A 20,077-nucleotide genomic window follows, 5' to 3' on the forward strand; every position below is an offset into this window, starting at 1 on the left:
GCAGGGCTTGTCGTCATGGCAACCGGGTAAGTGACAGCTGGACTCTGGAGCTTTAGCCTTCTTAAGAGGCTGGGCTGCCTCGTAGCTTTACGTCATTCTGGGTTTTAGTGTCAATCAGGTGCATATACGCATGCGTGCATGCGCAGATTTAATTTCACATAACTGTAGCGAGCTTCAGGGCAGATTTCTGCCCAGATAAAGTCTTAAAAAGATAAAACCAAAATGTTACATGTGTTTCTGGGGGGTCTTACGTGGTGGTTTACAGAGCGCCTCGTCGGATCCGCCTGTCGCACATCTCTGTAGCTTTTCGCTTGACATTACTCCTCGGTCAGGGTCAGCCCACCCTGGATCCGCTGCAGATGTTACCATGGTTACCAGGCATTGTGCATCACTGGGTTGTCAGCGTTTAAAATGCCATTGGACCTGAAATGCCTGCTGTAATCCCTATAAACCGTGTCTAGCCTTAGATAATGTCTGGTGTGTTTGAGGGGAGGGGTTTCTTGCGTAACACAAGATGCACGTGTTTGCTTATCTATGCCCTCAAAAGTTAGCTGTCAAAATGAGTTGGTCTGATTTGCAGTCTCGCTCTCTGTCAACAGGTGTGTGAATTGTCTTTCCATATTAAGCTGTCTCTGGAGCTCTGGGCTATGATTAGTACATGCATACCCATTACATTTAATTGGAGCTTCATTTACAACGGCACTCTTTATGCGACTCTATTCCTTCTTTGATTTCTGTCTCTCTGTGTTGGGCACCCCACAGCCATCTTTTCTTTCCCCTTTGTGTCTGACCTGTTAATTTTGTCATGCACTCTTTGCAATTAATAGACTGATATATGCGCCAGACCATTTTGAAATCACTGTCTTTGTCATCATGAACTGAGTTTGAGATGAGTAAACCGTAAAAAAAGCATTTTTAGCATGCTAAGGGGCGGTTCACATTTCCTGTTTAAAACTGTGCGGAAAAATGCGATCGCCCGCTTTGCCGCACATGCAATAACGTATTTGAAATAACGTATTTGCACATGCAAAAGACAAAAATGTGAATGTGTACTGCCCCTAACGTCCAATGGTTATGCAAGCTTAAAATCGTCTCCCAGAAGTTAATACTACTTTTGCATTAAATTAAAAAAAAAATCAAAAGCGATAAAATCTACTTAACCTCAATAAGTGACTAGTCAGTTGTTGAATGAGAAGTCATATCCTGACCCATCGCTAGTACTTTGAATGGCTCTATCATACATCCTTCTCATTGTTTTTTCATTGCACCTTTTTAACCCATTTTCTCCATCCCACTTTTCCCTCCCTTCTCCCTGCTTAAACAGGCAGCTTGTGTTTTAGTAAAAGAGACTAGAGAGTGTCACGGATGCGCCGGAAATCCCCGGCCTGTCACCTGTCCCACGTTGATAATCTTATCGCTGAAAAGCACATCGTAACGTAAAGGCATCAATAAAACCTGCTAATCATTTATCGCCTGCCTGCGAGGGCCTTTTTTTCGCCTAGAGCTCTTGTTTGACTTGTGTGCAACGCGCAAACACGCAGCACCGTCTTTCTTTCTGTCAAGGGTCCGCCCCTCAGCAGTTCACACACTTTCACTTTGACAGTTGGGTTGCAAAGCGCCAACTGAATCAGGAAGTATGAACGTGAGGTATGGATAGACAGCACGAGGTGATCGTGTGGAGCAAACCAGCAGGTTGTTACTCCCCCCTCGGCATGAGGCATGAACAAAAGCAAGGAGGGAAAGATAAACTGAAAACGGACAGAAAGAAGAAACGATATCCGCTTGTATATCTCACGTGCTGTCCCATTTGGTGTTAGCTGGGCATTTCTGCCATTTACACGGCGGATATCTTGATTCTTGGTGAGTTTTGCGAGTTCTTCCTGATTTAAGGAAGTGTTTATACCTGTTTGTGCATCGCCTCACAGGCTTTGGAAAACGACACGTTTGCTTATGAAGTGTGGCTTGAGGACTGTTTTTATTTAAGGATGTTTGGGTCCGGTTATATGTGTAATCTGTTTGTATACTGGCAGCAGAGCAGCTGCATGACCTTGGCAAAGTTGTATACGTTGCATTGGATGAGAAATTTAATATTTACATTCATTCATCCACATATACCTATATTAAATCAATCAAGGGTTGACGGTTCATTTTGGCATTCATTCAAGTCCATACTCCAATATTCTGTCTGCACTACAGATCTTTGATTTGTTATCAAGTAATAAATCTGATTGAACTCTTGTTGTTTATTAGTGTGATACAAATAAAGCTTCAGGTGTGTAACAGATCTCGCTCTTAGATAGATTACAGAGGTGTGATCATGTTTATTCACTTTCTACCAGCTTCTGTCACATGAGGACATGACACTCGCACGTTCTCGTACCTTCTCACACCCGTGTATGCAGATATCAGGTCACTACAGAGATTATGCAAATGTCTGTCCGGCACCGTGTCATATTTGTGTCGACTCGTACAAACAAGAATGCAACTGAGTGTTAATTTATCGGTGACCGAAATTCTCTCTATTAATCCTCGCTCTTCCTTTCTCTTTTGTTTCCTTGCTGCCAAACCAGTTTTTTTGTCTTATAGAAAACACGCCTTGTCAGACTTGTTCCTTATTCGTGCCTCTTTTTTTGTGTGTGTTTGTGGTTTAGACCAGAATCTGTGGAGGCCAGCTCCGTTGTAGTGGAGAAGTCCAGCTACCCTCACCAGATTTACAGCAGTGGCTCGCACCACTCCCACGGCTACATCGGTCTGCCTTACGCCGTGAGTATCGCCCTGAGCAAACACACGCTGTACTTCTGTTGATAATTGCCACGAACACGCCACATACACGCCTTCGTACTCACACACCCTTTTGTTGCTGACCTGCGTATCTACTTGTTTTGTTATTTGATCGCATATCAACTGTGTGCGGCCTTCTAACGTTTCCTTTACCTGCAATGTCTTCAGGACCATAACTATGGGGCGCGACCCCCGCCCACCCCGCCCGCGTCCCCCCCTCCCTCAGTGCTAATACGGCCGGGCGAGAGTTTGTTTGTGTCTGGGGGCCGGGCGAGCGAGGGCCTGTTTGTGCCGGGCGGGCAGGACGAGGCGTCGCGCGGCACCACGCTCAGCACCTCGGAAGACGGCAGCTACGGTGCTGACATCACACGCTGCATCTGCGGCTTCACCCATGACGATGGCTACATGATCTGCTGCGATAAGTGCAGGTACCACACTTTGATTTCAGTGATGATGAACAGAGATTTTTAAATCATGAATGAAGGGAATGAAACTAGACTGGAATGTACCTGGTGGGTCATTGTCTTACTAGGTTTGGTATATATTTTTTAATATAAATGTTAAAGTGTGTGTGCAAAATTGCTGTCTTGTCATCCTTTTATATATATTTATATTGATATATATTTGATATCATGTCTTGGCCCTTATCTCGTTATGGAATTTGTGCCCATAGAGTTGTTTCTATTTAAACTTGTTTGATTTGTACATTTAGACGTGAGGCTCAGCATATTATTTATAAAGTTTTCAAAACATTTGTTATGCTGTGTGTTATGAAGAGCTTTATTTTTTTATGTTATGTTGTAGTTGATGATTTACAATGTAGTTGATGGTTATAGTCGTAACCATCCAAGTTAAAGCCATCTTCCACTTTCATAAAAAATCTGATAATTCACTAACCCCCATGTCATCCAAGATGTTTATGTCTTTCTTTGTTCAGTTATTATATTTTTTTTGTAAAAGCATTTCAGGATTTTTCTCCATATAATGGACTTTAGTGGACCTCAACAGTTTACAGTTTCAATCAGTTTAAAATTGCAGTTTCAATTCAGCTTCAAATGGCTCTAAACAATCCCAACCAAGTGATATATGGGTCTTATTTAGCGAGATGATTGTCAGTTTTGCCAAAAAAATATGTAGTTTTAAAATACAACTTCTCGTCTTGCACTAGCCGTGTGATGTGCCAGCGCCCCCTTACATATTACATAATCATGTCAAAAGGTCACGCATAGGGTTGGGAATCAAATTTCGATTCCATTTCTGGAATCGGATCCATAAGAAAGGAATCGGATCCTTGTTATAAAATTACCTCACACAGGTAAAAACTGAGGTGTGACAGATCGATCACAACAATTATAGTAAAAAGGCTGCATGCTTTTTTGGTTGTTGTTGAGTCATTATCATTAAGAGGTGGTTAACACATGGTATTAAGATCGATAAGACAAGTGGACAAGAGAGACGCATTCATGCTAACACCTGGTATTTTAATCTGTTTCCTTTGTCCACTTTTGACCGTGGAGACTGTGGGCGAGTCCCTCTGCAAATGACGGTTTTAATTGACGCAAACTTATATTATGTCAGATTTCGCTGCTTGTGTTGTTGTGTTTTGTACATGTATATGTAAGAGCTTCTCTGATATTTTAGTGCAATTGATGAAATAAGCTCACGCAACTTTCACACACTAGCAAAATTAAAGATGAAATGATCAGAAATTATGTAAAACATTGTGCTCGGTACATCACATTAGATAAATATGTGGATAGTAGGTGGTCTTTTTTGTGGCTGCAGGAACAAATTCGACCACATGTGCGTAAATGTGTTCCGACTACCTCTGAATGTGGTCGAAAGTGGACGAGCTCAAAATTTTTTGAACACCATTTATACACCGGTCTTTAGCATCATTCACTTCTGATCTGATCAACGAAAATGCATCTTAATACCAGGTGTAAACAGCTTCCTAGGTAGGTGTTATTTGAGCTAGCCGAAACGTTTTTTAAGTCCTAAAAAAGTTTTCATGTGGCCTTCTTGTTTGTGCTCTGCTGTAAATAATGGCACAAAATCAATATTTTCGAACTATAAAGGCATGACTGTTATTGCTTTTTACCTTTTTGGAATTGAATCATTAGGAATTGGAATCAATAAGCAGAATTGAATTTGGAATCAGAATCGATACATTTGAAAAGATGCCCAACCCTACGCATGACGTATGTGAAAGTACCGCTTCAGTGTTTATAAGTGTGGAGAAAGAGGACCGTTCTGACATTGTTGTATGGGGAATGATACTAATGAATGTCTTTGTGTCAGTTTATTGTTTAAAATGGTCAGGAAGTGTGCATTTTTTACATATGTAGCGCGTGACCTTTCGACATGTTTAAGTAATGCGTAAGGTTGCGATGGCGCATCACACGGCTAGTGCAAAATGAGAAGATGTGGCACTTTTTTTCTGAAAATTATGATTGTTTAGCTAGATAAGATCCTTATGCCTCGTTTGAGATCGTTTAGAGTAGGGATGCTTAACGATTAATCGCGATTAATCGTTAGCAGAATAAAAGTTTTTGTTTACATCATATATGTGTGTGAACTGTGTATAATAACTTTGTATAAATAAATGTACACACATGCATGTATATGTTTTAGAAATGTTTACATGTGTATATACATTTGTATATTTATGTATAATTTATATTATATGTAAATATAAATAGTTAATATATAAAAAAAATTCTTAAAATTATACATGAATGTGTTCATATTTATATATATATTTATATATATATACATATTTATTATACACAGTTTATACACATATGTGATGTAAACAAAAACTTTTATTCTGCTAACGATTAATCACGATTAATTGTTTAGCATCCCTAGTTTAGAGCCTTTGAAGCTGCATTTAAACTGCATTGAAACTGTAAACTCTTGAGGTCCACTAAAGTCCATTTTATATGAAGAAAATTCCTGGAATATTGACTGTACGAAAAAAGACATAAACCTCTTAGATGACATGGGGGTGAGTAAATTATCAGGATTTTATCTTTTATGAAAGTGGAATATTACTTGAATGAACAATGCAATTGATTCAACTAAAGCTAAATCTGCTTTGTGTTTTTTTTGGTTAAGCGTTGTGATCTCTAATGTCTCCTTGACATTTTTAGCTCTTTAAACAAAATGACTTTGCCAGGATATGATCAGATCTTTGTGTTTTAAGAAATTTGTGCTGTTGAGTCAACAAGACATAACAGCACTAAGTATTTTAAATGTAGATGAGAAACTAATGTTGATACAGGTTTACACAACCAATAAAATGTTTGAGTAGTTGAGACCTGTCAGTCTCTTTGTTTGCGTTCGTGTAATAATTCATAGATGTTTCCTCAATCGTAACTCTTTGACTTTCTGTGTCAGTGTTTGGCAGCATATTGACTGCATGGGGATCGACCGGCAAAACATTCCCGAGACGTACCTGTGTGAACGCTGTCAGCCCCGCACGCTGGACAGAGAGCACGCCATCCTACTACAAACCAGGAAGAGAGAGAACATGTCTGGTGAGTTTTTGTATGCACACAAACACGCCTATAGTCACGTTCAGCCCCTCCTCCAGCCAAAACAATGCCACCTTTGCAGTTTCCCACAATGTAACTCAAGAGAAACATTTTTAGGTCTGTTAAGAGGGTGGTGTTTAATGCTAGAATACAGAATCGCTCGAGGTATTGTTTAGCTTGAAACGGCTACCTGTCCGTCCTGATCTTATTAAGGGGAACTCCATAAGAACGTAGTCTGTGCTTCAAATAATGCTTTAGTATACATGAGCTCTCTAACTATACTGCCATCTGCTGGAGATGATTTGACATTACTGCTGCAGGTAAAGTCTGTATAAAACTGCTTGTGTTTGTTGAAGGTTGATACAAGCTCATATACTCTGTGTTTATGTTGCAGATGGGGACACCAGTGCTACGGAAAGTGGAGATGAGGTTCCACTAGAGCTGTACACAGCCTTTCAGCACACCCCTACCAGCATCACACTCACCACAGCTCGTCTCGGCAACAAACAGACAGAAAAAAAGCGAAAGAAGAGCGGAGAGAAGGAACCCACGGCTCCACCCAGGGCAAAGAAGGTAAAATGAAATTCCTCAATGCATTCATGAAATTCTCCTTTATTACTTTAAAATGTGTTTCTAGTTCTATTGTGCATATAGTGCATGTTACTATAGCACAAACTGTGTAATACGTTAGGAACAATTTAGTAAATATTTTTTGGTTTAGATTTTCGGGCAATATTAACAAAATAAACTGTTTAGACTGCGCTTTGCATCTCTTCTGTAAAGTTATAATAGACATTATTTGCAGCTTCTCGTTAATATCATAGGTTTCAACAGAAAATGGCACATTTTTGCATACCTTTTAATGTTGGCATTATAAACTAAGACTTTTTTAAAACCTCTAGTCTGATCTCATCTTGTTTTTTTTTTTTAGGCATTCCGTGAAGGCTCTAGAAAATCATCTAGAGTGAAGGTGGGTACAGATCACTTTTTGAAACACCATCCGATTGTCTTGCGTATATCTATACTAAGAATCTTGTGCATGTGTCCACAGGGCTCCGCTCCCGAGTGTGAGCCAACAGATCCTCCCTCTCTTTGGGAGAATAAGATGAAGTCATGGATGGAGCGCTACGAAGAGGCCAGCAGTAACCAGTACAGTGAAGAAGTGCGGATACTGCTTCGAGTCAAAGAGGCCAGAGATGGCAAGACGCTGGCCTACAACACGCACACCGCAGCCTTTAAACCACCTGTAGAGGTATCAGACAGCCTTTCGCCTGAGAACTGTATTTATTTTAGTTCATATTTTGCGGTTTTGTGTGACACACTCAATGTCCTGTCTCTCGCCCTTTTGTTTCTTCTAGAGTCACATACAAAAAAACAAACGCATTTTAAAGGCTGTTCGGGATTTGGCTGCTGACTCGCTCATAATCGAATACCGGGGGAAAGTCATGCTGCGACAGCAGTTTGAGGCCAACGGTTACTTTTTTAAGAGGTACTGATATTTGTCTGTTGGTAACGGTTGGTTCAAGGATTGTAGTTTATTACAGATTTTTTCTTTTTTTTTCCCAAAGGCCGTACCCCTTCGTATTGTTCTACTCTAAGTTTGACGGTTTGGAAATGTGCGTGGACGCTCGGAGCTTTGGGAACGAGGCCCGATTCATCCGTCGTTCGTGTACGCCCAACGCTGAGGTGCGGCACGTGATCGAGGACGGCATGCTGCATTTATACATTTACTCTCTGAGGTCCATTCTCAAGGGCAGCGAGATCACCATTGGCTTTGATTATGACTACGGCAGCTGGTGAGCGGACATGAATTTCTACACACAAATCTGCTAAAAAGCATGACATGCCCCATGCATGCTTATTGCTCTAAAAACTTTAGGTCAGGTCAGTCGCCACCCATGTTAGAAAGCGTCACCAGAAATATTTATATTCTACTTTTGTACCTGAACGACAATAAACTGAAGACAGAGGCCCAATCCCAATTCTTGATTTATACTCACATGGGCAGCCATATTGGAAAATTACTTAAGCCTTTGTTTGAAGTGAGGTCCTGAAAAATCCTTTTTCAACCTATCCAACTAAAAGAGAATTGAGACTTCCCTTCACATGAATATGCTAAACGGAGGCAGTGTTTCCCACAGATCTGAAATTTACTTGTGGTGGTAGCTGGTGAAAAGGGCAATCATTATTATCCACCGACAAAAAATGGTCTACTATACATGTAACAAAGAACTAATAATGTGTGACACAACACAATACTTTGATTTATAAAACATTCATATTAATTTCACATTATAGTTCATTAATCTAACCACCCCAAACTTTTTTTGCCATAAACAAAGCTGACACTGTTTGTCAAAGCACCACGAAAAAACTTGATGTTTTTGCACTGATATATGAAGCAATTTGATGACCCCTTTTATCAAACTCAATTATATACAATACTATGTATACTATAGCCTATATAGACAGTGCAGGTCTATAGATTATAAATGTGACTGATGTTATAATGGTAATAACTTCTATAAGATAGGCACTTTTACTGCTTCTGCTTTCTATTTCTCTTTTGCCGATTAAAAAAAGCTTAATCCACTAATTATTTCAGATTTAAAAGTCTACTTGCTGTGCTGTCCCGATGACAGACTTTACATTACAGCTTTGCGTTTTTTATATCCTGAGTCAGCTAGAGCTTTGCTCATTCAGTATTAGCACTGCTTTTTGCTACAATCTCTGTGCAAACTGTTTAGATTTTAGTAAAGATATTGTCTATTAATAGTAAGACTATTAAAAAATGGGATAAAGAAAATGAAGCGGCGCGTGGTCGTGACAAGAGCCAGTTGCTATCGCCATAGAAACCGGAGGCACGCTAACAGCACTCGAGCTTTAGCACGGTAGCGCTCACGGCCGTTCTCCGATCGACTCGGGTTTTACACACAATATTAATCAGACTTGGGACCCGAAGTAATGAACTAGGACCGACCCGGACCCATCTGACCATTTAAAATATAAACCCGGAACCGTACGGGTCCCGCGTCCTCAGTGAAGAAAGACCTCTAATGGTAAAACTCTGCTCAAGTTCAGAAACATGAAAGGATACAATGTGACACTGAGGTTGCTTCGCGTCGCGCCCAATTCATTGAGAAACAGAGAGCACGTGAACGGACACTCAACCGGAGAGACACAACGTGCTTGCACGCAAAATGAAGCCAACTTAGATGCTATAAACACATATGCACATAAGCATATGCGACCATTTTGGTCGCAGTGTGTTCCCTGGCTGCTCCGTATGTGCTGCTGCAGTTGATCCAGTTTGCCGCGCTGGATGATGAGTTTATGACGCGTGCATCATCTTCACGGTCACCCGACCCCCACCTCTCTCTCGCGCTCTCTCTCTCTCGCTCTCTCTTTCGCGCGCTCTCTCTCTCTCTCTCTCTCCAAAACACGGGTCATCCAGTCGAGTTCAGAAATACGGAAATTCGTAAAGTGATTTTTTTTTACTTGGGCGGGTAGCAATTTACCTGGGCGCAGCGCCCAAGTAGAGCCTATGTATGGGAAACACTGCGGAGGGTTAAATGGGTCCCATTTCTGTATACATAGTAGTCCATCTCCTTCTCTTTAATGTATGTGGTATTGTGGCTAAGTTTACAATGCTTTTGCCAATAAGAACAAAGTAATCTCATCTTTTTTGCTTTAATGTTCAAATGTAAACCTAAAAAAAGTAAAAATCGTATATTTTTTAAGTAAAAAGTTTACATTTGGGCCTGCATTTGAATGTTGGTTTTGCACGCATTTCCCAAAACTTTAGAGTTTAATGTCTTCTCTATTTTCTTTTTTCCATGTGTCGCTGGGCAGTAAATATAAGGTGGACTGTGCTTGTTTGAAAGGCAATCTGGAATGCCCTGTGCTAAAGCAGAATTTAGAGCCTACAGAAAATTTGGGTTCTAGCACACGACGCCGTGGCCGCAAGGACAGAGAACCGTCACGGGACGAGACCGGACAGAACCAGAACCTGATAATGGACTGTGACGGCTCCAAGGCGAAATCACTCAATGACGGCAAACAGAGAAAACTCTCTCCTCTACGCCTCTCTATCTCTAACAATCAGGTACCAACACAAAAATAAAATCACCTCTATGTGTATATCTTTCCAGTGTTTCCACAGTTACGGAAAACCTGGAAAATCAGGAAGAGTTACAGTTGTGTTTTCCCATCCTGAAGAAGTGGAAAAAAGTACACGTGTATTATCAATGAACATGATTTTGTGGTTATGATCAGCTCTAAAAAATGTATTTGACTAAGAATCGCTCTCTGTTAAAGTAATGGATATTCATTGGTCAAAAGGTGTGGGATCACTGCATGAGAGAGAGAATCTCCGTCCTCGTACATTTTCATCAATAACTTGTGTTTGCATGCGTTATCTGTGTATATTAATCTGTGCATGATTCTTTATTGGATATTTTCAGTCATTCTAATAATCTATTTACTCATCTCCGTATCATCTACATCTCCTGTCTGGTCCTGATCACAATGTCTGATCACCAGAAAAGAGACGTTTTCCCATTATTCGCTTTTACTTTCCTACATTTCAGTGGTGGCGGATAGCAAAAATGTTAAATCTTGCTTGTTTTTCATGCCAGTGAAATCGTAACAAAATCAACTTTTTCTGTCCTGCTGCTTGTAAGATCGTATCAGGACGTCCCAGGAGAAATCAGCGGCATTGCTCAGAGCAGGACACGCAGTGACCGCTCTGATGTGTAAATTTAGTAGCGGCATTAATGCACAGATTCCCTTAAGTATGATCTGGTCAAGATCTCGGCCCCCCAAAATGACCCTTCCCACTCTCTCTCTCTCTGATGCTCCTCACTCCTGGTCTGTAGTCAGGCGATGATAAAGGCCACTTTCCCCCTCTTGCAGGATCCTGAGTTAATAGAGGATCTAGAAGAGAAAACCTCCATTAGCAATGAAGTAGAGATGGAGTCAGAGGAGCAGATTGCAGAGAGGAAGAGGAAGATGGTAAGTGCGTCCAGGGAGAAACGGCCGCTATGGCAAATCACGGTTGCCGTGGAAACGCTACTGCCCCCACCCTTCCTCTATTTTTCCCCCTCCTCATTCTGCCTCCCGGTGTGTGTGGTGATTTGGGCAGTACCCAGAATGCTCCATTATTCTTTTGTCCACCTCCTTAACCCTACCGCTAATATCGCTGCTGCCGCCAGTGCTTCTCTTCTCCTGTCGCTCTGTAGTTTCACCTCCTAAGGGTTAGCGCGAGGGCACTCATCCCTGTTGCTTTTTTCTTTTCGTTTCATACTTCATCCTTTATTGATCCTGTTATGGGTCTCTTTGTGTTTTGTCTGCAGATGGTATTTCTGGTTTGTAGTGAGAGATGCATATTACAAATTCGATCAGGGTTTGTCTGCTTATGATTTTTTTCCAACAACCAAATAATCTGATTTCTCCAAGAACCATTGCAAGGTCAATAAAATATTCCTGCTCCATAGTAACAAAATTTGGTAGATCTGTCAACTTTTTGTTGTTAAACCTATTAAAGCTACTTTTTTTCGACTGAACCATCAGACGTTGTTAATAATGTCAGTTTGAATGTGAAAATAATTCGTAAAACAAGCCTTTATTTTTAACCCAAATGCATGGAGATTCGGTTACTTGCGATCAACTTTGGGGAGAGTAGCAGCTCTTTCATTTAATATATACTGGCTGTTTTGTGTGAGCTTTTGGTGTGGCTATAACTATGTGTGGTACTTGCCATGAACGCTTATAGAGAGATGGAAAATTTAGATTTTCATAAAGATTTGGCAGCTGTATAAAAGCAGTACCTCCTGAACCCACTGAACTCCCAAAACTTTCCTCTACAAACATTCCAAAGTTGGCAGCAGCCTCTGGAATGTTGAGGGAAATAAAACTGACATCCAATACTTAAGTGCCTTACCATTAAAAATCCAGAGCAAAGGCTAACAGCTATAACCAAAGTCACGCTAGTTGTAGAAAGTTTATGGCGAGGGATCAAACTGATGCAGTGTTTGTGGAAAGTCCCAGTCTTTCCCCTCATATTAGCCTAGCTAGTTAGGCTAGCTTATAATGCATCTTTTGAGTTTTTTTTACTACCACTTTTTCACCAAAATGGTGCCGGAGCTCAGACAGGGGATTTGTGAACCCACCTATAAATAAGCATACACGTCAAAGTCTTTGTTTTTCAAATATATTTCTAATTTTGAGAAAAGTTTTTTAAGTGTTTCTTTGCAATATGACACAAATAGTAAGGTAGTGTCATAAAATGTGCATGATGTGTAAACTGGTCTACTAATGTAATGAGCGATCATATTAGTTTAGCCAGAGTTGTTTTTTTCTGGCTAATTTGAAGTTAATGGTTCCTGGTTGGAGACATGCAGCTTTAAGAGACCAGTGCCAGTTTTTGGTCCCTTTTTCTGGACGAAACGCATGGATTGGGACCTTACTGGGAACTAGCATCCTGTCGATGCAAAAGGGGGTATTTCAATCAAACCCCATAAATGGTAAATTAAATTGATATATTTTTAAGTGTATGCAGTATGAGCAAGCCTTTGCATGTCTAAACCCTGATGGCTGTCTTTTTCGGCACCATTCAGGGCAGCCTGTCAGAGGAGTCCCATTGTCACGTCGCGGGGGCTTCCTGCTGCAGAGCCCTGAGAAACAAAAACAAGGAGGTAAACCTGCCCTTTCATTTCCTCAAATGACTACGATCCCACCCACCCCTGCCTGTTACTGTGTAGGAGACCCCACACTAACCCCAAACTGAGGTTGACATCCAGGCATGCAGCCTCAGTTGCTCAACATGGCCTACCTCAGGACACCTTTGTGTGAACCATTTTCTTTGGTAGGACATGAGAGAGTACAGAAACCGTGTCACACACCTAGGGGTGTTTTATATTTCCACTTGACTAAAAGAGATGTGTCCCATTTCTCTCTTTCCCTCCTTTTGCTGCTGGCTTTGGCCTGCTGATTGCGCTAAATTGCAAGCTGGTTCCCAACTGTCAGCTGGAAAATAGGTTCACCTTATCTTTACCCTTTTTTTATTATTCGTGTAGACGCGTGAAGAAAGGAAAATGGAGGCCATTCTGCAGGCGTTTGCTCGGATGGAGAAGAGAGAGAAACGACGAGAGCAGGCGTTAGAGAGAATCGGCACTAAGGGGGAGATCGGTGGGCGCAGCGATATAAAGGAAGAGCCACCGCCCACACCAGAGGCTGAATGTCCTGCTATAATACAGGTATGTGTCCTTCAAAATACATGCGCACATATACAAACACCACCAAATCAGTTTAAAATATTTCTGCAAAAATTTGATTTTACTCATTTTAAAACTGCTCACTCACTCTTGATTGGTAACTGAACTGCAAATCAGTGCTTTTGGTTGTCTGAGTTTTATACTGGCAATATATGTTACCAAAAGTAGTGTCGTAATAGTATAATATACAGGTATGGACAAAAGTGATGTTTGTGGGGGCAATATTTGAAAAGTTTGGTTGTGCATTCCAATTAATATCAATTCAACTGCAGTTAGTTCGTTTTGATTTAAACCTTCATAACTTAAATACAGCTAAGTAGCACCATAAAACAAAATAATAACATTATAACATAGTAATAAACATGTTTTGACAAAAATTTTGCAACAAAACTCTTCATTTGCTTTTAATGCGCCTCAGGTTAGATAACCATAAAAATATGAGGCGTCTGGTACAAAATTGACAAAACACTATAATTTTGCAGTATTTTTTGGCAAAAAAGCAAACCACAACCTAATAGGGAATCTGGGTTTTATTAAAATAAAAATGTCATATAAAAACACAAAACTGGTAATAAAGCATACAGTGACTGTAGTTTTATTATGATTTATATTAGTTTTGGGGTTTTTAAACTTTTTTTGTCAGCCTTAGCCTAAATTATTTGAAATACCTCCTGAGATTTTAAGTAAATATACTTTAAGAGCACATTTGTATGTTTACCTTCAAAAACATTTCTTTTTCATCTGTGTTAAAGTTTTATCCGTAGTTTTTATATGGTTATTAGACCTGGTATATAGATCTGGTAATTTTCTTTTTTTAGTGGTACATAAAATGTATCTGCCCAATTTGCATGAGTTATCAGTTTTATGATATATGATTTAGATATTGCATATTATTATTTAATTGTAATTAATTAATTGTTTTAATCGCCTCGCAATCCCCGAGCGAACCACCAGGGGTTCTCGGACTCCAGATTGGGAAACCCTGTATTAGTTGAGGTTTTGTGGGAATGTTTTGTAATCATTGTTCTGGGCTTTATGTCTTTATAAACTTTCCATGTGTTGTATTTTTTATTTTTCTCAAAGTTGACCTTCAGTTTATACTTCAAACACACCAACATGCATACAAAAGTTTATGAATTTTTAATAAAGTATTTGATCATTTTGGCCACTACTGTATGTGAATTAATTATTGGGTGTTTTCTGTTAAAGGGATACTCCAGCTAAATATCAAAATTATCCCATGATGTACCCGCCTTCAAAGCAATTTGAGATGCATGTCCATCATCTTTCAGACAAACACATTTTTTGGTACATGTCCTTGCTCTTCCAAGCTTTAAAATTGTAGATAACAGGGATTAGGGGACAACTTTTGACTTTGAAACCCTAAAAAGTGCATTCATCCTTCACAGATGTAATCCGCATGGCTTCAATGGTTTAATAAAAGTCCTCTGCGGGTAGTCAAAGTGATTTTGTAAAAAAAAAATATTTTAAACTTACTATACTACTCCATCCATACTATAAACTATTATAAATAGCTTATGGTAACGACGCCATCTTGAACTTACGGGGAGTCACTGCGCAACGTATCCATGGCAACCAACTCTTACTACCATGATACTCTCTTGAATCATTTGAGTCCAAGATGGCGTCATTACCGGAAGCTACGTGTTATTGTTTATAAAGTTTGAAATATGATATTTTTCTTACAAAAATCGCATTAATTACCTACAGAATACCTTTATTAACCCCTTGGAGCTGTGTGGATTACTTCAGTGAAGGGTGAATGCACGTTTTGGGGTTTAAAGTCAGAAGTTGTTCCCTGATCCCGGTTTTCTCCCATTATAACCTTGGAAAAGCAAGGCCAATTACCAAAATAACTCCAAATGTGTTCGTCTTAAAGATTATGGTCATATGTATCTCAGATTGCTTAAGGGGGGGTTATATCATGGGGTAATTTTTATAATTGGCTGGAGTATTGCTTTAAGTACTAACAATTAATTATGGAATCGTTAAATTGAGCAAAACTAGAATTGTTTACATTTTGCACAATATGCTATAATCATTTAATTTGAAGGTTCCTCTTTTTTCAAACAAATAATTATACAATGCTTTAACTTATAGCCCATGATTGAGATTGTGAAGGAGGAGCCCTGTCTAAAGCCAGGCAAAGTGAGCCGTACCAAGCAGAGAAAAAGCTTCTCTCGGAATCGCACTCACATCGGACAGCAGAGGCGGCGATCCCGCACAGTCAGTTCTTGCTCCGAATTGCCACCTAATTCCCCTGGTGACGGTTTAGAGTCTCATGACTCGGCAGAGACTCATGATGGAGAGATGCCCTTAGCTCCTGAGATTGACGTGCCTCCATCACACGCTCCTGATGCCAGCCCGCCTCACAGCAGCTCGCCTGCCCCAGCGTCCCGTGGTGGGCAGAAGTACCCCAAAACTAAAAAGGTTTGATTCTTTACAAGGATTTTCAATTAACTTCTGTTTATTGCAACACTTTTTCAACTGCAATTTATTTCTGCACAGCACTTAGTGAGCGAATGGATGGGTGTCGAGAAACCAGAGCGGGGAGCTTCACGGACGCCAGAGCTGCCACCTGAGAGGCCGCTGAGGATAAGCAGTGATCCCGAGGTCTTGGCTACGCAATTAAACTCTCTTCCAGGCATGGCCTGCAGCTCACACGTCTACAGCACACCCAAACACTACGTCCGTTTCTCATCTCCGTTTTTGGCCAGCCGCAGCCCTACCACTCCTGGGGTGCCCACGAGCCGGAGGCGCTCGCGAGAACTGCCCGAAACACCACCTACAACCGGCTCTTGCAAGAAGGTAATATTGTTATGTTTTTAGTTTGTTTATAAGGAACGTTTGAAGCCATACAGCTCGGACAATGAGGATACCAACCCTTATTCTGTGTTTTGTACAGCGCTGGCTAAAGCAAGCTTTAGAAGAGGAGGGCTCTACCAGCCCAGGAGGAGGACGCCTTTCTCTGTTGATGCCCAGTGAAAGCCCTCTCAGTCCCTCCATCAATGGAGAGTCTTGCAGCCCTCTACCCCTAAACGGCAGTTGCTCGCTACCAGGTGGGTGAACAAACACCTCATAATGATATAAGGTAGCCCCAAATCTACTTTAGAAACTCACACATTGTTTTTTTGCAGAGTTGCCTACCCCGTTGAAGAAACGGCGCTTATGTTCAGTTGATCCATACATGTCGGAGACCTCCACCCCATATGGATCTCCATGTGCCACCCCAACGCGAACAGATTCAACAGACACGCCAGGCACGCCCCTGTTGCTAGCCACACCTCCTCGACCGCGCCCAGAAGACCTGAGTACTGAATCCTTGGCTTCATTACAGGTTCCCAGCCACCCTCCACAACAGGAGGTAAGAGTATTATTCGATTTATACACTTGCAGATATCTCGGCTACACTAAAATTGATAAGTCAAATCTGAGAGATTATTTTGACGAAGACAACAAAATTGTTTTAAACTGTATGTTATGTTATGTTGACCTCTCTTTTTTTTTTTTTTTTTGCAAATCAACAGAGCGAGTCATCTATGGACAGCTCTCCAGATGGTAGCCGGAGGCCGAGCACACAAGACGTGAGGATCTTTCTTTGTTACGATGGTTTGTACTTTGTGTATGTTATTTTGTGCAATGCATAACATTTCTCATTCCCTTATGTTCAGTTGGACCGGCCACCTTCGCTCTTGGCATCTCCCTGTGCGAGGACAGTCGTCCCTGATCCTGCACCACAGGAATCTATAAAACCTGCCGGGTCCCAGAGTCCTCAGCCCTCGCTCACTGAGCCCCAGGATATAGCCGGTGATGATGGCATGGAGGTCGAAGGTAGTGGCTCAGAAGCTGCCTCGACATCGGATACACCCGTGTCTGCTTATCCCCCCTGGATGAAGAGTCCAGACCGAGGTGGTCTCTCTTTTTCCTCAGTGAACTCTAATTTGAGAGACCTCACGCCCTCTCACACTTTGGAATTAGGAGCGTACCGGCCAGATTCGACCTCTGCTAGCCCCTTTAGCGACACGGCGCCCTTTTATTCCTGTGGTGAGGAGAGCGGTGGCATAACCTTTACCCGCTCATTAAGTGGAGATGGCACTGGGGACGGAAGTGCAGCAAAAAATCCATCACAGAAGAAAAAGGTCTGATTCATTTTCCAAAATGTAAAGGCGGGGTGCATGATTTTTGAAAAACACTTTGGGAGTCAAAAGGGAGTCGGCCAACTACCAAAATACACTTGTAGCGTGTCTACTAATCGGCATCATTGCCTGGGTTGCATATGTGTGGGGAGGGTCTATTAAAAGAAGGTCCAGATTCTATTGGCGTGGGGCGTGTTTGTTTCGGTGATTTCAAATGTCACCATTGGTTTTCAGAGATCGTGCACCCTGCCTTTAAATGAATTCAGTTTATATGTATACTTGAGAATTTGTTTGTTAAAATTTTTATTTTTATATGATTTTGAGACCAACCCAGAAGCTAACGGGACACTGGATCCCTTGCAAAAAGCCCTTTAATCCTTTAGCATTCTTAAAAAAATGCATAAAAATGACACACATTGTACCTGCTGTGTTGATTGTATCTTAAAACGGTTTACATCATTCGAATCACAAGAATTTCAACTTTTCAAAGATATGTGACATGTTTAGGTTTTGAGTTGTTGTTTTTGATTACCTTTTTTTTTAAATAATGCTCCACGGTACACTGGAATTTTAAGTGGTTTTAATTTTGTCCATTCGATTTTTTGCCATAATCCAAAAGTCTTTGTTTAACAAAAGTTGAAGACACTTGCACGTTTTGTCCAACAAGTTAATCTTTACAGATTAATAAAAATTTTATGAATTTTGAAGTATAATTGTGTTTACTAGAAATATAAAAAGCCACGTTTAGACTTTGTTTAGACAAGATTAACTTGTTGGACAAAACTTTTAAGGGGCGGTTTCCCGGACAAGGATTAGACTAGTCCTAGACTAAAATAAATTTAAATGTAAATGAAAACAGCTTGCACTGACATATCTTAAAATACATCACTGCCCTTTGTTTTGCCTCAAAATGCACACAAGTAATGTTTTTAGTAAGGCATGTTTGTTAAAACTAGTTATATTTCCAGATTAAACTACGGCCAAGTCCTGTTTTAAGATAATCCCTGTCCGGGAAATCACCTCTAAGTGCCCTAAACTTATTTTTTGCAATAATCCAAAAGTCTATGGGAAAAAAAGAATGGGCTTGTTTATGAGGAAACCACTATCCCGCTAACTTCCGGGTTAGCCTACCAAAATATGTCATCACTGCGGCACAAATTTTTGATCTCAAAAAAATCTGTATCTAGTAATAAACTTGAAAAGTGGTAGTTGAAAAGCTGTATGTAAATGTTATGTTTGTTAATTGACCAATCTATTGTGTTCTTTCTGTTAGGTCTCTCTCCTGGAGTACAGAAAACGGCAGCGTGAAGCACGGCGAAGTGGTTCGAAGGGAGAGTGCAGCTCTCCTCTTTCCACAGCACCTCCTGTTGACATATTTCCTGTTTCTGTGGAAATAGCTATTGAGCCACCTGCATTTGCAGCGACTCTGACCCCGAGGACTCCTCAACCAATTGAAGAGCCAGATGCCCCACCTCAGGGGGAGGGAGAGGGCCAGTGGTACGTCTCTTAAGTATCTTCAGTTCCAGTAGGATGCACTCTCATCAAAACAAGAGATTAGTTTTGAAAATTCCAGAAGAAGTGTTATCAGGCTGATATACAAGTCATTTAGTTAAACAGTGAGTCAGTTATACATTTTTAAGGAGATATCTTGAGCAATTCAGTGGTTAGTAAAACGGATTATGCCCTATGACTTTTAGGTATTGACTCTTTAATAATGACTTAAACTCTTCTTAACAGGACATCTTCCACATCAGTAGAACAGGCGAGGGAGCGAGGCTACCATAGGGCCCTGTTGTTGAGCGACCACCGAAAGGACACGGGTAAGCGAAATATTAGTCTGTTTCCACGATTATGGAATTTGAAAAAAGAACAAACCAGTACTTAGTTTTGGTAAACCATTCTCTAGAAGCATGTGAAAAAATAGGTAGTTGAAATTTGGCTCCCCTTGTGATGTCAGAACGGGATCTTATTATAATACCACCCCTTAATCTACACGATCCAACCACGGCACTGCCATTTAGTGCAGAAAGAGAGGGAGAGAGAGGGAAAGAATTGACAGCACATATGAGTTTCAATTTTAACAAACCACGATTATGGTGATCAGTGTTTGCTTTTTATCAGCTCATTTGCATTTAATTGGACACCCAAAAAAAATTGCAAAGGGGCCATTTTAACATGCTATAATAAATTATTTATATGGTATTTTGAGCTTAAACTTCACATACATACTCTGGGACACCAAAAAATTATTTGACATCTTAAAAAAGTCTTGTGAAATGTTCCCTTTAAGGCCAGCAGATGTTGTAATGCTTTGATTTAAAATGCC

General features: G+C 40.6%; 1 protein-coding gene across 5 annotated transcripts in view; it reads left to right on the plus strand.

Moving 5' to 3' along the window:
• Positions 1 to 20,077, plus strand: part of kmt2e (lysine (K)-specific methyltransferase 2E) — a 40,328-nt gene that overhangs the window by 17,865 nt on the left and 2,386 nt on the right. For 3 of the 5 annotated variants that reach the window (XM_065269445.2, XM_065269444.2, XM_065269446.2), the window contains exons 3-21: positions 2,652 to 2,763; positions 2,950 to 3,209; positions 6,184 to 6,323; positions 6,715 to 6,893; positions 7,252 to 7,290; positions 7,372 to 7,572; positions 7,679 to 7,809; positions 7,889 to 8,116; positions 10,173 to 10,425; positions 11,235 to 11,333; positions 13,397 to 13,576; positions 15,716 to 16,045; positions 16,124 to 16,423; positions 16,521 to 16,674; positions 16,753 to 16,979; positions 17,143 to 17,199; positions 17,287 to 17,754; positions 19,025 to 19,248; positions 19,489 to 19,571. In XM_065269445.2, coding sequence (XP_065125517.2) covers positions 2,652 to 2,763; positions 2,950 to 3,209; positions 6,184 to 6,323; positions 6,715 to 6,893; positions 7,252 to 7,290; positions 7,372 to 7,572; positions 7,679 to 7,809; positions 7,889 to 8,116; positions 10,173 to 10,425; positions 11,235 to 11,333; positions 13,397 to 13,576; positions 15,716 to 16,045; positions 16,124 to 16,423; positions 16,521 to 16,674; positions 16,753 to 16,979; positions 17,143 to 17,199; positions 17,287 to 17,754; positions 19,025 to 19,248; positions 19,489 to 19,571 — 3,665 coding nt within the window. Of the gene's footprint in view, positions 1 to 2,651; positions 2,764 to 2,949; positions 3,210 to 6,183; positions 6,324 to 6,714; positions 6,894 to 7,251; positions 7,291 to 7,371; positions 7,573 to 7,678; positions 7,810 to 7,888; positions 8,117 to 10,172; positions 10,426 to 11,234; positions 11,334 to 12,937; positions 13,016 to 13,396; positions 13,577 to 15,715; positions 16,046 to 16,123; positions 16,424 to 16,520; positions 16,675 to 16,752; positions 16,980 to 17,142; positions 17,200 to 17,286; positions 17,755 to 19,024; positions 19,249 to 19,488; positions 19,572 to 20,077 lie in introns of all 5 variants that reach the window. The other 2 variants (XM_065269448.2, XM_065269449.2) reach the window with 2 other exon arrangements.

Source organism: Paramisgurnus dabryanus, chromosome 1 (assembly GCF_030506205.2).
Source record: "Paramisgurnus dabryanus chromosome 1, PD_genome_1.1, whole genome shotgun sequence".
Taxonomy (NCBI): Eukaryota; Metazoa; Chordata; class Actinopteri; order Cypriniformes; family Cobitidae; genus Paramisgurnus; species Paramisgurnus dabryanus.